General features: G+C 38.0%; 1 protein-coding gene across 8 annotated transcripts in view; it reads left to right on the forward strand.

Moving 5' to 3' along the window:
* CLEC16A (C-type lectin domain containing 16A) overlaps positions 1 to 16,380 on the forward strand; it is a 110,470-nt gene that overhangs the window by 34,435 nt on the left and 59,655 nt on the right. For 7 of the 8 annotated variants that reach the window (XR_008433793.1, XR_008433794.1, XM_053957962.1 and 4 more), the window contains exons 18-22: positions 439 to 559; positions 4,850 to 5,001; positions 5,714 to 5,918; positions 6,616 to 6,783; positions 12,081 to 12,227. Coding sequence is in view for 6 of the 8 variants with exons in the window: in XM_053957962.1 (XP_053813937.1) it covers positions 439 to 559; positions 4,850 to 5,001; positions 5,714 to 5,918; positions 6,616 to 6,783; positions 12,081 to 12,227 (793 nt within the window). In the remaining 2 variants the exon portion in view is untranslated. Of the gene's footprint in view, positions 1 to 438; positions 560 to 4,849; positions 5,002 to 5,713; positions 5,919 to 6,615; positions 6,784 to 12,080; positions 12,228 to 16,380 lie in introns of those variants that run through there. The other variant, XM_053957965.1, reaches the window with a different exon arrangement.

Consider the following 16,380-nt stretch of genomic DNA (forward strand, 5'->3'; position numbering starts at 1 on the left):
AGTCTCTGCAGGTTGGTTGTGTAGGTGTCTGTAGCATAGAAGTATTGCAAATACAATCAGTCTTAAAGTAATGATTAAATACAAATATTCCAAGATTGTTTTTGCTTATACAGCTCCTGTAATTGTTTCTCTGTCAGTCATAATCTGTATTAAGTGTGCCAGTGAGACAAAAGCTCTGCTGCTTCTACTTCACTGAAAATAAATGGCATGTTTCAGCTTCTTTCATGTCTTTTTTAAACTAAGTTGGAAATTACATTCTACTTTTTCAATTTAAAATTACTTAAAATTTTAATTACAATTTTAAATGTGTTATAAAGATTTACTATAGGACAGCAAACTTCAGGGTTTTAAAAGCCAATAAATGTTTGTAAGATTCTGTTAAAATATGTAGTATTGGGTGTAAAAATATTCTGATAATCTTTTCTTTAATTTCTCAAGGCAATCAGAGTTTTCTTTATGCTCCGTTCACTGTCACTGCACTTGCAAGGTGAGCTGGAAACTCAGTTACCACTCACGAGGGAGGGAGATCTGATAAAGGCAGATGATGTTTTGGATTTGAGTAAGTAGCCCTTCAATTTCCTAAATAGTTTGACACAAAAGTTACTGTTTTTTTTTTTTCTCCTAAACTGCTTGTTACTGCTATTCTTACTTAAACTGCCTGAATTGAAGTAGCATGGTGTTGAGGTTCTACTGTGTGTTGTAGCATAAAAATGTATTTTCCAGTTTGAGTCTTTGCCCAAACCAGAGAAGCAGGAGAATATCAGCATTTTGGCATAAAGCACACAGGATGCACATGGTTGCATAGGTGCCATACCTTGGGAGGAGACTTTGCAGAGGGCAAAGCGTGACCCAAAAAATTATATTTGTGTGCCTTTTTTAAATATCACTTTGGAGGTGTTGTTGATTTAACAAATTTTCCTCAATCTATATTAATACAAGGTTTTTAAAATTCTTGGGAACTTTAAGATGCCTTCAGTGTTTATGCTTGTTTGTATACAAATCACTTCAAGAGGAGAGTAGAGGTTAATGTGATCCAGTTTCAGCTACTGTTTTGATTTGGAAAAATCCCACAAAACTGTATCAAAATAGCTCCTTTTTTCTTTTTGCCTGAATGTAATGATGGTGTTTTATGGGAGCTTGATGAGGGAGATCCAAGTTTTTTGTAAAGAAGTATTTTTAGTATTTTGATGCACATGTGTTGAATGCAAACCTTTAGGTGTAGTTACAAGGTTGTCACCAGTATATATGAATGTATGAATAGAGAGTCAGGTAATTCAACAAAAGGTTCATTCCATACTGCTGGATATGCTGTCACCAGAATTACAGCTACTGTTACTTTGCAGTGTTTTCTACTGTAAATAGTTTTGAAGCAATTACGTATTTTGTGATATTGTCTAACTTAGACTGCCTGTGAGGCTGGAGGTGTTTTCGGTCTTGTTTAGAAGCTCACTGTGTAAAGTCACTGGCAGCTGAAATTAACAGCCTCAGTGCTTGGTTTCAGGTGGTAATAAGATTCTGTTAGATTAATGTTTTAAATGCCATGGCCAAGAGGTAAATAAGGATAACATTTAAAGGTGTTATTTCTTTGCTGAAACAGAAAAAAAGTAACATAATAATTAAGGTTCTTTGCATACTTGGCAGACAGAGTGAGCAGGGTTTAAAAGGCCATCACAGTTAACATTTTTAAAAAAAGATTTCAGTAAAGTTTATGATGGAATAATTGAGGTTGTAAGGAACTTCAGTAGACCATCTAGTCTAACCCTCCTGCTCAAACCGGGGTCAGCTAAAAAAAAGGTGTCCAGGACAACTTGTCATATTTGTGACAAAGAGAGTAACCCAAAATGTGGTGCAGGTGTATGACCAGGGACACATCCTCTAACTTCAACTAAATGTACTTCGTGGGAACAAGGTGGATTCGTGATTGGTTGCTTTCTTAGTTAGTAAAGCAGAATGTCATCCCAGAAGGGCTGCCTGCTGTTGGGAAGAGTTCTTCCTGTGAAATGGGAGGTGCAGCATTCGCTATCTCCAGCCTAATGCTTATCTTGGGCTGCCAGCTGTGCGTACAAAAGGCTGAAAGTTTTCTGTAAGAGCTTTTAATGTCTGCAGATTATTTCTGGAATTGGGATGACTGGAAATTATAAAATCATTAAAGATCAAGCCCCAGGGCAGATCAGGTGCATTTAGACCATATCAAGTAGCTGTTATGTTCATAAAGATTTCTTGCAATACAATCTTTTCAGGCAAATATTTTCATAAACACAAGCAACTATTTTCACTTAATTTATATCTTCAGTGCTGCAAGCAGCTGAGGTCTATGAACTCTCCTTCCTTGGCTGTATTTCCTAAAACTTGGATTTTTCTTGGAGAAATTTCACAGAAATCTGGGATCCATATACTGGAGGTGTAGTGTCCAAACTGGTTACAAGCTTCATTTTGCATGAATAGAAATTAGGCATTGCTATTAATCTCAGAAGAGGCACTCCAGTTCTTTGCAGCAGTGTCACACCAGGAAGCCATTCAGCCTGTGGTTCACTGTAATCCCCAGACCAAATTTGAGTAGTACTGAAGTTTACTGGGCTTGATATTTTCATCTGAATGTAGTTGGGTATCTCTAAGTGTTTCATAGCATAGCTGTAAGTATTCTTATATCAGTTCACTGAAAATGTGTTTAACCACACTTTCTCTTCTGTTTTTATCATCAAAGATGACAGTTTGACTCTTCAGCAGCTGTGAATTAGAAAGAGCCATGTAAATGGACTACATTCAGTTATATAGGCTCAAAGGATTCCTGTAACAGCTGCCTAGCAAATGAGTAACTTTCTTTTCTGTCCTTTGGAAGACTTTTACAGTAATGCTTTTCTTGAAGGTGTTGTCAGGTCTAAAGTAACAACTTTCTGGAAAGCATTCTGCCCTTTTAGTTCTTGAAGTAGTGCATTTTTGTATTTGGGCAGTTGAATTTGTACAGCAAGTATTTTAACTTGCTTGCTGTTGCACTAAAAACTTTGTAAATACTGGTCAAAAACTAGCATTTGAGAACTCCACAACTCTCTGGTGTTGTGGAATGTTAGTTCAAAATCTCCCGAAAGACTCATCAGCCTGACATACCTTGTTTGGAAGAGTCCTAACCCAAGCACTTCATGTCTTGAGAAGAACAGGACTGCTCCAGGAATTAAGTCAACTGAAATAACTATTTTGATAGATTAATTTGGTTAAAGAATAAAAGAGGCAAGAAATAAAGCATACCAAAATAAGAAATACCCAGTTCTGCCTGGTGTCTCAGCTCCTTCTCTAAATAGGAATAAATCCTCCACAGGTTCTTACAGTAATATTTGCCAATCCTATATGGATTTCTTGAACCTTCCAAGGCTGTGACAAGGTAATAGCAATCAATCCTCATATTAACCAAATCATGTCCTGTATGTATTGCATTTATTGATTAAACTTGTTTTCTCAAATTTCAAAAGCTCACAGTAGATTCACACTGTTCAGCATTAATTATCCTCTTAATTGTGTTAGGGTTCTATATTTCATGCCTTTCTTTCCTACCACCCAATGAATTTTGAATGGGTCCTGCTGGTAAAGGGTAATTAGTAGATTCATAGAAATGTTAGTTGGAAAGGATGTCTCATTTGTGTTGTGGGTTTTTTTTTTTGTGGGGAAGAGGAAGTTGGTTTGGTTTTTGAAGCTTGAAAACCTTTGATGTAAATTCCACAACATCTCAGGGTAGCCTGCTGTACAAAAGAATTTCTTCCACCTCCTGACCATAATTTATGCCTGTTGTCTATAGTTGTATGACCTGCCACTGTGATGAGCTGTAGACTTCCACTTGTAGTTTATCCTGCAAATATTTCTGGTATGAAAAATGCTGTTAAATGCTCGTTTAGATGTTTGGATGAGTAAATAAGTTCTACTGTTTTGTATAGCCTTCACAACATTTTACTGCTGTAAGTTGTACTAGATGAGAGAGAGGAAAAGACCTGTGTGCATCAAATATATGAATGAAAGTATCAGTATGAAGCAAAGGAAAAATCAACTCTTAGTAGAGTTAGCAGAGCTCTGTTAGGGGTTGGCACTGCCAGTTTAAGGGCTGCTTGGTACATTTCAGCTGGTGTAACGATGGTGATTTAGTCCCTTTTCATGAATAAATGGGTTTGACCTGGATCGGGGCACTGAGGAAATAGCGGAGAATGTATTCTGGGGTTTGTTGGAGGGCTTTCTGGAGTAAGAGAGGGCATGTTTGTTCAATATAAGTGAATGAGATACATGGTTAAAGGAAAAAATGTCACCTCATTTAACAAACATTGTCGAAACACTGCTACAATTTACCTGAAGAGTCCAAATAATCTTGAAATTCAGGTGTGTCCAAGAGCCAGCATAGGTTTCAGACCTGTACAAAAGTAGCTTGTGTCAGGAGACAAAGTTTATAACAAGGTAGAAGTAGTGGCCCACAGTGGTGTTGGGTCTGGCTGTGGTTGTTAACAAGACTTCTTGAGACTTCATGTAGTGAGAGAAATCGGCACTGTTGCAATTTCACCCCTGGGATGAAGGGAGTTTTTTTCTGGAAGGTAAGGAAGGTGGTAAGAGAAAGGAAAGAGCATATAGTACCCATCTTATATTTAACTTGCATGTCTGAACCACTGTTGTTAAAATCTCTTGCCCCTTCTATGTAACAATGAGAGGGAAGTTAAAGTATCTGTTAAAAATATGAATAGAAGCTTTAACCATGTGTTGTCAAAGTTGGTATATTTTTATTTGTTAACATTTTCTGTTATGTAAAATACCCACAGAATCTTCAACTTCAGTGTTATGTAACCTTTTTCCTTCTTTCCTTCCTTCCTTCTTCCTTTAGATAACAGTGATCTGATTGCTTGTACAGTTGTAACAAAGGATGGGGGCCAAGTTCAAAGATTCCTGGCTGTGGATATTTACCAGATGAGTTTGGTTGAACCAGATATTGCCAGACTCGGATGGGGAGTGGTTAAGTTTGCAGGCCTTCTGCAGGTAAGGGAAGTTGTAGTTTGGGTAGCCAGCTTTTCTGAGCTGAAAAATCTACATTTTATGTTGGATAAATAGTAATACCAGTATTAGCTTATATTTTAAGCTCTGTACCATGCTTCCTTGTTTCTTTGGTCACTAGTCTTTTTTCTGCTTCCTGCCTTTTAAAACATTTCTGATTTTCTGAAGAAGTTTATGTAGGTAACCAGAGACAAAATTGCAGATGGGGTAACTTCTTAACATACTGTGAAGAAATGAGCTGTGCTCATTTGAACACTGAAGTCACATCCAGTAGGATTGTGTTCCAAGCACTTTACTCAAGTAGCACATAAATGAACTCACTTAGAGTTCTGCTTTTCCTACACAGGTAGAGAAGGTGACAGGCTGGAATTTTGAAATGATCTGTGCTTATCTAAGGAAATTTGTCTCATTTGTCTCTTTCTTGCCTTAATCACTGCTGTTTGTATTTCCTGAAAATTTGCTGTGCTCAAATAATTTAACTCAATCTCTATGAATACTGATTTCTGAAGAAGTAAATCCAAGTTGCACAACTTGCAGAGTCTGGTTTGGTTTTATTATGGTTTTTTAACTTGGAAACTGTTTTAGTAAGAGTTTCAATGGAACATTCTCATAGTATTTTCTGTCAATGTTAATATTTAACCTGTAGTTTAGAAAGGCTTACTTTGTATTTAACTATTTGCATTGTGCTTCTCTTTAGGATATGCAGGTGACTGGAGTAGAGGATGACAGCAGAGCCCTGAACATAACCATTCACAAGCCTGCCTCAAGCCCTCATTCAAAGCCCTTCCCCATCCTCCAGGCCACGTTTATTTTTGCGGATCACATTCGCTGCATCATCGCCAAGCAGCGCCTGGCCAAAGGCCGCATCCAGGCTCGGCGCACCAAAATGCAGAGAATAGCAGGTGAGTGGTTGTCCTGGAATGATTCTGGGAGACAAGACTTGGCTGTCATTGCAAGTCACTCTGTAATGTCAGCCTGAGGCACACTGAGGAGTGGTGGGCCCCAGAACGCTCTAAACCAGGGCTGAGTTTCAAAGGAATAGATTTAGTTTCATATTTAATTTTGAGTTTATAAAGTGGATATGTCACACTTTTATGCCTTGCTGCATGTAAAAAAATTTGAAGCAAGTTTGACACAATCTACTTGATATTAAAAATTTTAGGTTGAATGTAATGCAAAGGCATTTATTTTCCATTTTTAAGCAGATTGTCTCTTTAAATAGCTTTCTGCGTTGTTCCGTTGTAACTAACGAATTACTTTATTTCTGCAGGGAAAAACAAAGGGTTTTTTTTATTGTTAATAACTCCTATGGGTTTTTTTAGTGCGAGGGACTTCCTGTAATCCTGGGGTTTTTTCTTCTCCACTATATTTTGAGGTTTCCCTAGTGTGAATGTGGTGTGGACAGCAATGTAGAAAAGGTTGCCAGAAGAATTGACTCTTTAGTTTGTCAGTACATTTGTAACCATAATTAAGAGGCAAATGAAAGCAAATTATGTTAAAATCTTGTTTAGGTCCTGAGCAAACTATCAATTTTCTTGTCACCTCCTTTTCCTTTTATGTATTTGAGTAACAAAAACTATCAATTGTGATTAAACATAGCTCTCCTGGATCTTCCTGTTCAGCCTTCAACTGAAGTTATGGGTTTTGGACACAGCTCTGGAGCTGCAGCCCAGCACCTCCCATTTAGATTCTATGACCAGTCCCGGCGTGGGAGCAGTGACCCGACAGTGCAGCGCTCTGTCTTTGCATCTGTTGACAAAGTCCCAGGTAAGATTAGCATTCATTAACAAGCAGGTTTTGCTTTGTGATTTCTACCTGCAGAAACTGTACTGTAACTTGTACAAGCAGTAGAAAGCTTATTGTGATGTGTTCCTGAAAACACAACTTCAGGATGAGGCTTATGGCAAAATTTACTCTGAGAGAAACAAGTAATACCTGGGTGTGTATTCTGGGTATGCTGTGAGCAATACTTCCATGGCACTTTCCCCAGATGTCTTAATATCTTGCCTTCCTTACAAATCAAGTTAGTTTATATCATGCTTTCCATACTCAGTATTAATGCAACACATCTGGATCTTCCTGTTCAGCCTTCAACTGAAGTTATGGGTTTTGGGCACAGCTCTGGAGCTGCAGCCCAGCACCTTCCATTTAGATTCTACGACCAGTCCCAGTCAGTTGTGAATATTTCCTCCTTAATTTGGTTATGAATGTTTCCATGCTGGATTGTGAAAACAGCTGGAATGCTGTGCATTGCCTTGTTTCCCTCAGAGTGAGCAAGACAGAAAAGGGCCACAGCTACTCCTAAAACATTAGTTTAAAACTGGGATTAAAGGAATGATTCTAAATAAATGAGCTCTTTGCTTTTTTGTCTTCCTATTGTCTGTTTCACAAATTGACTTCTCTGCAGAAATTCTTTTCCAGATGGTGACATTTTTCCTTTTGGGTTGAGTCATTTTAAAGGGAAATCTCATACTGCTTGAAAGTACTTAATTGTGCTGTATTATACAAAAGGTCTCATTACTATTTGCTGCCAGTCATTTCACAGAACTCAGCATTTCTCTTTAAATGTGATTCAGAATTCAAATATGCAGAACTCAAATTACTTAGAACGCAGATGTTTTACTGCTTTAAGACTAAATTGGAGCTCAGTTACCTGAGTCCTGACTGGGGAACAGAAATTATAAAACCATGGGTATTGTCAGTCAGGTGTTTCAAAGACAAGTATATGTTGTGTGAGGGTAGTGTTTTCCTTATTTGACCTGACTTCCATGGAAGAGGTGTGGTTGTAAAGAGTCCAGTGTTACTGTTTCAGTTTTCTCTAAGGAGAGTGCACTTGTTTTCCTAACTAATGACTTCATTTACTAATTTGAAGGGGGATATTTGGGATGATGCAACATAGTAGTTTGTTCAAGCAACCACATACTTTATTTGAATCCAGGAAATAAAGACTTCCACTTGCAGATCCAGAGGGAAAAGTATTTTGAAGCTTTTACTTGACACAAAGCATAAGAAATGAGGCACAGAACATGAAGTATTTCAAGTACAGCATCTTTGAAATGCATTTTATGACAGGTAGTAGTATCATAAAAATGGATTAATATCCTGGTTTACATCTGATTACAAAACCAGTGTCAAATGTGGGTTTATTCTCTTATCTTTGCTGAGGAATGAATAAGGTTTCCATGTTCCTAGTGTTTTTTATAAGAATCTCTTAGTGCTTATCCCTTAATCAGGCTTGCAGTGATTTTTACTTCAAGAGGAGAATTTTGTGACTTTGAAAAAAATTATCAAACAAGTTGCAGTTAAATTACTGGCTTCATGTATTCATTTCTTACTGCTACAGCTCCAACTGTTTTTTGAATTCTGCAGAGCTCGCACAGTCAGTTAATTTGGTTGTACTTTTAAGTATCAAATTATGCTTTCCCTTGGTGATGATATTCTTTTTAGATTTAAAGCAGAGCTGTTTTTCTGGCAACATTTTTAGAAGACTAATTACTACTTCTGTTAGGACTGCGTTGGCTGTCAGTGCTGTATATCCAGCGTGGTTTTTAAAAAATTAACAATCATATAAATGTTTTCATTACTCTTGCCAATTTCCGTCTGTGAACTGTGATACAGCTATTGAATCCGTTTCCTGACTCCTATTGTCAATGAATTTAGAATTTTTGAGAACACTCATTACAGTTGCCTGGTTCAGTTTCTCTCATAGTGCCTACATAAAGCTCTGCATGTGTCACTAGAGATCCTGCAGTTACCTTCTGTGTTCCCTTATTGTTGTCAAACTGGGCTTCATTTTCCTTCATTGTTCCACAGTCCAAAGTTAAAATCTTGGTGTCTGGGAGAAAGAGGGTGAGGATTATTATAGCTTAAAACTGGATTTTGTGCAAGACAAGTGAAGGGTGATGAGAATGTCACAGACAATGCTTCAGAACATCCCCTGAACACAGTGAAAAGTGCAGGTTATCCAAGTGCAGGGACATGCTGTGATTATCTCCTGCTGGACTGGACAGTTCTCAGCAGAAAACAACGTAAGCAACATCCCTCACTTGATCAATTTTATCATCATGAAGTCATGGCTATGAGTATACTCCAAGGTCTATTTTAAGTTACTGGCCTTTGCTAGAATGTTAGAGCATTTTAGGGACAGTGTAACTGGCTGGACTGTTCACCATGTATTAGCTATGTAGGAATGTATTGTACTTGTGAAGCAATCTATGTAAATATAGAATTACACTGTTTTCAAAGAAACCAGCAGATTTGGTAGGGGCCCTGTGAACAAAGATCTTCTATTGAAAGTAAATAAATAATGACTTCCTCTTCAAGCAAACTTAAGAATTAGTTTCAAGTATCAGCTCTATTCTGAGATTTATATGCCCGGCGTGTCTTAAGGGAAATGTTAACGATTTCCAGCAAAAGGTACGTCTAAATATTTTAACAAGTGTGGTTGCTTACCTACTAAGTAAATTTATTTTGAAAAGCAAAAGGAATCAATAGATTTCTCTTACTATTTTATCCATTGTTAATGTCTTAGTAGATGATGATAAGGTTTTGAGGGGAAAAAAATAGGAGAAAAACTTGTTAACATTAGTATGGCAAGCAAGCTGTAACCTTCTTCATTTTAAAGTCTGAAGGGAAAATATCATCCATAGGTTTGGAACCCTTTGTGTAGTATGAACTAATATTCCTGTCATCATCAGATGAACCTCCTGTTATTTTGTAGCTATGATTAATTCTGCTCACATTTTCTTTGCAAGTATTTCCTGTAGGAGTTTCCTTAGAATTTTTTTCTTGGTCAGTAGTTTCCCAGTTACAGTATTTTGAATGATTTAGGCTTACCTTTCCCTCCTACCTAAATTAGCTTCTGTTAGCACACTTAAAATTCTTCCTTTGCAGTTGTTTGGGGAGAGAAAATACATTGAGGTCATTTTGAAGCAAATGCTCCCAAAGACATGAATCCATGAGTGCTGTTTTGCAGGAGCTTTGGGCTGTCAATCCTGCTAAATCAGGCCAGCTTTCCCTATGATAGTCATGGGAGACCTTGTTTGCTGTTTTCTGCTGTTCTGGTAAGGGTGGAAGGTTTCTTCTCCCTTGAATTGCAAACTGTTTGTGGATATAGAATGCTTCGGATGGGTGCGGCTTTTACCAGCACTGTAAGGGAAGCTAAATATCTTGATGTAAGCTCTTCTATACCAGTGGCTTTAGGAACTGTTCTTAATTTCATTCATATTAACTGGCTTTGCCTCAATTCTGTGGTTGCTAGTCCACTGGTTATTCCTTGTTTTCCCCATCCTAACTGGTATTTCAAACTATGAACTGTGTATGAAAAATCTAATGTACATTTTCTGTGATTAAAAACTATAGCACTCAGGGCCAGTGATACACGTGGAAGTCTTTCACATTTGAGGTGGTTCAGTTTGTGGTTAACTTTTTGCAGACTGTCAGGCGTCACTATGTATAACCTCAGTTTAACTTACCTAAATGATTGTAGAAGATCAATCAGTTTGGTTTCTGAAATAAAATGCATGGATTTATTTACATTTATAGGATAATTAGCTCCTTACTATTTTGTTTTTCACTGAAAGAGATCTCTTCTGCCTTGGTAGTGATTTAGTTCTTTCAAGTGGTGTCCATCTTGAACATAATGAATTGTAATTTAACTTGGTAAAAGTGACCTTTAGATACCTATCTAAAACTATGCTGCAGTGCTACAGAAATTCAGATAGCATTGTGTTTCTGCAGGTGGTTTTGAGTCTAGTTCTTGGGTAAGTGTGGGAGGTAGGAGGTGGGACTGGAGATAAAGTCAGATTATTAACAGGTGTTAAAGCTCACAGATGTTTGTGAGCTTTCTTCTGTGCTTTCATCACTGTTGTTTTCACTTGTAGCACAGCCTGTCAGCATGTTGCTGCTAATAGCATTTTCCTGACTTGGCATATTTATGTTTCAAAGCTTACAGAGCTTTTTGTAACCTGTCCATTTAAGCTGAGTTTTGGGTGGCTGTGATTTGTATGGCACCAGCACCTTCCCCATATAGGAGATTCTCTGAGTGAATCATCCATCTACTGCCATGGGAGATTCCCAATATAAAAGCATAACGAGTGTGTGGTGTGTTTTCAGTCTTACCTGATTGTCAGATACTTTCCCTTTCAGTGTTGAATATTCAGTGAAGGTAGCAACTAGAGTGTTGTTAGGTGTTCTATAGTCCACATTGTGGCTACTTTCAGTAATTCACAGGACTGCCAAAAAAAGTCCTGCATTAGTAGTTTCCCATGGGAGAAAGGGAAGAGAGCTGCAGAAGCAGAAAAGTGGTGTACCTCACCTGACCTACAGCCCATGGTGACACTTCTTTTGCTGTAAGAAGTGGATCAACTTCTGAAAAGCTGCTTGCTATCAAAACCTGAAGAGGTGGCTATAGGTATGTACTTATAGAAGGAGAAAGGAATGAAGGCAAGGTGGTTAGGAAAGAAGAGGATGCTACACTGCAAAGAGATTGAAGAAGTATTACACTAGAAGCCACAAGATGACTCTAAGAAGTGCTGTCAGACACTGTATAGACATTTCCAGTCTTCAGACTGGAAAAAGTTTAGTTTGTGAGAGGCTGGATGAAATTCAATGCCAGCATTAGATGTGATTGATTAAAATTTTCTGAAGTTATGTCCAGTAAAAAATGTAGGTCTTCTATCCAAGAGGTTTTTTTTGTTTGGTTTTGACAATTATTTTCCTTATCATGTTAAGGTCTGTGACCTGTGAATATATTGACTATATCAAAAATTGAAGAGTTTTGATGTTTTGACTGTTTGTGCAATCTCCAAGCTGTAAAATGCTTTGAATCCCTTAAGCTCTCTTTCCTTATTAATTGATCAGCACTTGTAGCCTTTTTCAGTAAGGTACATTCAGACTTTCTGGTTTCCAGGATGAAGGTGGGAGGAGGCACATTCTCTGGGTCACTACATGAGGCTGGCATCACCTTGATACAGGATTTGCTTTTGTCCTTTCCCAATTTGTTCAATACCTTAACTCTTTCAAGATAATATTTAACTTGTAAACTTTGCTGTCCTGTTTTGCAGGCTTTGCTGTAGCCCAGTGCATAAATCAGCACAATCCATCCCCACTCTCGTCACCATCCCCTTCCAGTGGCAGTGGCAGTACAGGGCGCTGTGATTCAGTGACTGCAAGCTCGACATCCACTCCTTCTGCTGCTCAGAGCCCAGCAGGTATTCAGTCACCACCTTCAGCCTAGGCACTAAGGGATATAGAGCAGTTTATTGTAAAATTAAGTTACTATGTTACTGGATTAAAAGAGTAGGGCTTTATGGTTTTAGATCACTTAATCAACTAAGCCAATTAAAAGTAAATTGTGGTATAAATTGAAGTGATCTCTTCAGCTTTCTGGAACTCTAAATACTTGGCTTCTTTCAGTAGGGACTTTAAGTACGGGTAAAATAATGTCCTGCTTGTCTGACTTCTCTCCTAAGCACAAACAGTTTAGAATGTTGAGAGATGGTTTTTTTTTTTTTTTTTTGACAGTGGTTTGTTTTAAATGAAGTATTGCTTTGAATAAATCTGTAATGTAAACTGTTAGCCTTCCACCATAGTGGATAAGTTGATTTCCACATGAAGCATCTTTTTTTGAAAGATTGGGTGACATTTGCTTTTGTGTGTTTATCTGATCCTCAAGTTAACTTGTAACAATGGGCCAAATATGAAATATTTGGTGCAGAAGAGGCGGCAATAGAAATAGACTTACACTGTAACTTTCACAAATGTAGGTTGCATGTGTTTGCATTGGTCAGTATATTTAGTGGGTATGCTTAAACTGGAACTTCTTGTTGCATAATTCTTCCTTTTTATGTAGTATTTGTAGAGAATCTTGTAACAGTGTCTGTTCTGAGTGTAAATTATGTGAGGCAAAGCCTCAGGCTGGGAACTAGACAAGGAGGTCCCAAAGGGTGCATCCTGAAATGCTTTCATGCTAGAAGTGACCTACTCTACCTCATTTTGGTTATAAAACAATAGAGGTAACTTGATTTTCAGGACCTTTTCAAGCAAGTCCTCATTTTAATGGTCACTTCCAATGTTGATCACTCCTTGAGAGGGTTGTTCTGGCCATCCCTTCTAAGATATGCCATTTTGCCTTTATTTGGAAGGCCCATCTATGTCTAAAATCTGTTGCAGTCCTACAGGAAATGATGCAACGTTGTTAGATATTGAGTGTTTTTAGGTTTCACTGAACAGTATCAGCAGACCAATGTGCATTATATGTTTAAAATGAGTCTCCCTGCAAGAAATACTGCTGGGAAGGGTAATGAAAGAGTGCTGATGAAGTTAAGGCACAATAAATATTTAAAGCATTCTAGCACCCAGACTCTAGATTAAAAAGCATCTGTTACCTTGAGAGACTAACATATAGTCAAAATAGTCCTGCAATATGTGTAATTTCAGAATAAAATTTAGAATGTTTTTTTATATACCATCTATTCAAAATTTTATTTTCTCTGTTGGCAAGTGATTGCTGTTACCCAGACTCTTCATGGCCCAGGTAATATGTAGTCATTGCACAGAGAAGTGCTGTCATTTGTCAGAACTCTCAGGCTACATTAGCACTACAAGAAAACATTAATTTGATTACATGTTTCTCCTTAGCAGTGTAAAAAGGCTCATGTAGTATCCTTTGCTATATTTGAATCCTCTATAGTCAGGAAGAGAAATGCAACTACAAGTTCTTACCAAGAGTGGCTAAGAGAAAACTCTGGTAAAGGAAATGAAAATAAAGAATGTGTATTATTTCTGTAGGTATAAGCAATTCAAACTAGTTCACAAAAATATCAACCATGGCTATGCTTCGTTTAAGACTGAGGTCTTTCAAGGACACATAATCTGGCTTTTATAAAAAAAGGCATAGATCCAGAACATGCAATTACTCATCAAGTATAAAAAGATAGTGAATTGTTGAAGTAAACTCACAGACTGTAGTCAACAAAATTGCAGTTTACTTACACAGTGTGTTGGCATTTGTGTAACATAAACTTCTGTTTGTTTATCGTGCATTTTAAAAAGCTTGATGACAGGAGGCTGCACATTGGTTTGCAAAAAAAAAAAAAAAAAATAAACCCCAAACTTTTCCCTATCTTCCTCACCCCCAAAAATAAAAATAATGAAAAAAACCCAAACAAAAAACCAGAGGAAAAGTATTTTGGAGTGCCTGGTTTCAGTATGCACTTCACCAGTTAGGTTGCATGAGCTGCCCACCTTGACCTTCATTGTGACTTAATCATAAAGTATGTGCAAAATGTCATGTGTCATGCAGGAAAACTGTCTTTGGGTGTGCTTTGATTTTTTTTTTTTTTTATGTGACGCTCTAGCAAATGTAGCTGTGAGGATCCACTTCTGTGCCCTACCACTGGGCACAGTCACCTTCAGCCAAGTCAGAGGAAATGAACCTGACAATGTACAGCAGCTGCTTCAGTCCCAAATCAGGAACTTGCACTAACCTGCTGCAGGGATGACTTTTTTTCTCCTCAGAGGGCAGTTACAGAGGGGAAGACAGTGACCTTATGTGCATGAGCAGTTATTTTGTTGTAGTAGGATAATGCACAGTTGGTCCTGAGGTTCATGCATGTGGCTTAGGGATTTTGCTGGACCATATTTGCTTTGACCTTTAGGACCAAGAATCCCTGCTATGTATGTGGCTATTCAAAGGACCAGTGATCAGACTAATATGTTGCTATTAGTGTTGGAAGTGTATTTGGTGCATAGTTGCAGCATATCTTATAGTTTAGTTTCTTTCTAAAAGAATCTCATTAATGCACAGAAACTGTTCCTAAAATCAGACTAAAGCAATAAGTGTGTATAATTCTTCAAAGCTGCTGTCCTGGTCTGTATGAAACTGCTTAGTGTAGCTGCAGGCAATAATGAACACAACTAGAGGTTTAAAACCTATGGCTGGGTGTCTGATGGTGTCTCAAGGTCCTTATTACAGACTAGTGAGAATTCTGAAATCCCTGGAGCTAGTTCTTTTGGGAGGTGTGAATGTAAGAAGGCTTTTCCCCAACCCCCAGAGTTCTTTTGACACTTTTTGCCAATACTCAGTGTCCATTCAATAGTGTCATTCTTGGCATCAGTGTCTCTGCATTAACTGATTGACCAGTTTACTGCGAGTTTGAATATTCTCCCTTTTGTGTACTTACATGTAATTGTGATCTGTAGTGGAAACTTGCCAGGGACGTGGTGTGAAAGTGAGGGTCTGTTTGGCATGTGCAGGTGGCTATTCTATGGGCTTGTGCATGATCAGAGCTCTGCTGAAGTAGGTGATAGAGCCATGAGCACAGTCTGTGTTATATCAGGTCATACTGACCACTCAGCTGGGATATGGAAACAATTGTTGGTATTCACCCACTTCTGTGTAAAGCAGTGCTTTTCCCTTAGCTTAACCACTTGGGGAGAGTTGAAACTAAAATGCCTTTCCTCTTCTGCTTCTCAGCAGAGTGACTTCCATGATGTGAAGTAGCTCCTTTGAGGAGGAAGTAGCCAGTCTCTGAGCAGCAAGCAGTTACCAAAATCTGTTTTATGTCCCAAGGTAGCCCCTGAATGCTGCTGCCATCTGTCACATTTGACTCTGTCTCGTTTCCCATTCCATTTTGAGCACACACACACAAACGTGCGTGCCCCTCTCTGCCCCTCCTTCCCTGCTCCCCTGTTTGTTCTGGCACCTGCTCAAGCTGTTGAGCATGAAAAGCATCCTGGGTTGCTCAGGAACTTCAGACAAGAAGGCCAGACTAGACAGAGGGGAGATGCCTATCTGGGCTTCAAGGAAGCTACCTCAACTACCTTCTTTAAGAGCAACATCTTAAACCACACAGTTTTTTATACTGTGAACTTGTGATTATAGTGTCCTAAGTTACAGTTTATCAACAGATTTAAACTGGTCAGAGTTCGATATATTTGAGATGATACTTGTAAATATTCACAGAGTTGTTTCAGGAAATAAGATTTGGAACATAGACACCAATTTTTACATAAAACAGTGATAGATGAGAACAAAATAAAGAGAAATTACATGTTAATTAAGAGAAAATGTTACAACATAGAGGATATATTGATGATTAAACAGTAAAAGAGCTTTCAAAAATGTGTCACAGGGAAAAGTTATGTTATGTCAATATTTTGTGAAAGTAATTTACTTGTTATCACTCATACCTGCACCAAACAGTCCCACAGTGTTACATCAGTTGCTTTGTCATGAGTGAAATAAACTCCTATGATTCCCAAGTTTATTTGCTATCCTACCTAGTAGTTATCATACTGCTTTATGGCACAGATATTTTAAAGGCTGGCAACTCCCCCATTTGCAGTGTTTGGGGATTAAGC

The sequence above is a fragment of the Vidua chalybeata genome, chromosome 16, assembly GCF_026979565.1.
Source record: "Vidua chalybeata isolate OUT-0048 chromosome 16, bVidCha1 merged haplotype, whole genome shotgun sequence".
NCBI lineage: Eukaryota > Metazoa > Chordata > Aves > Passeriformes > Viduidae > Vidua > Vidua chalybeata.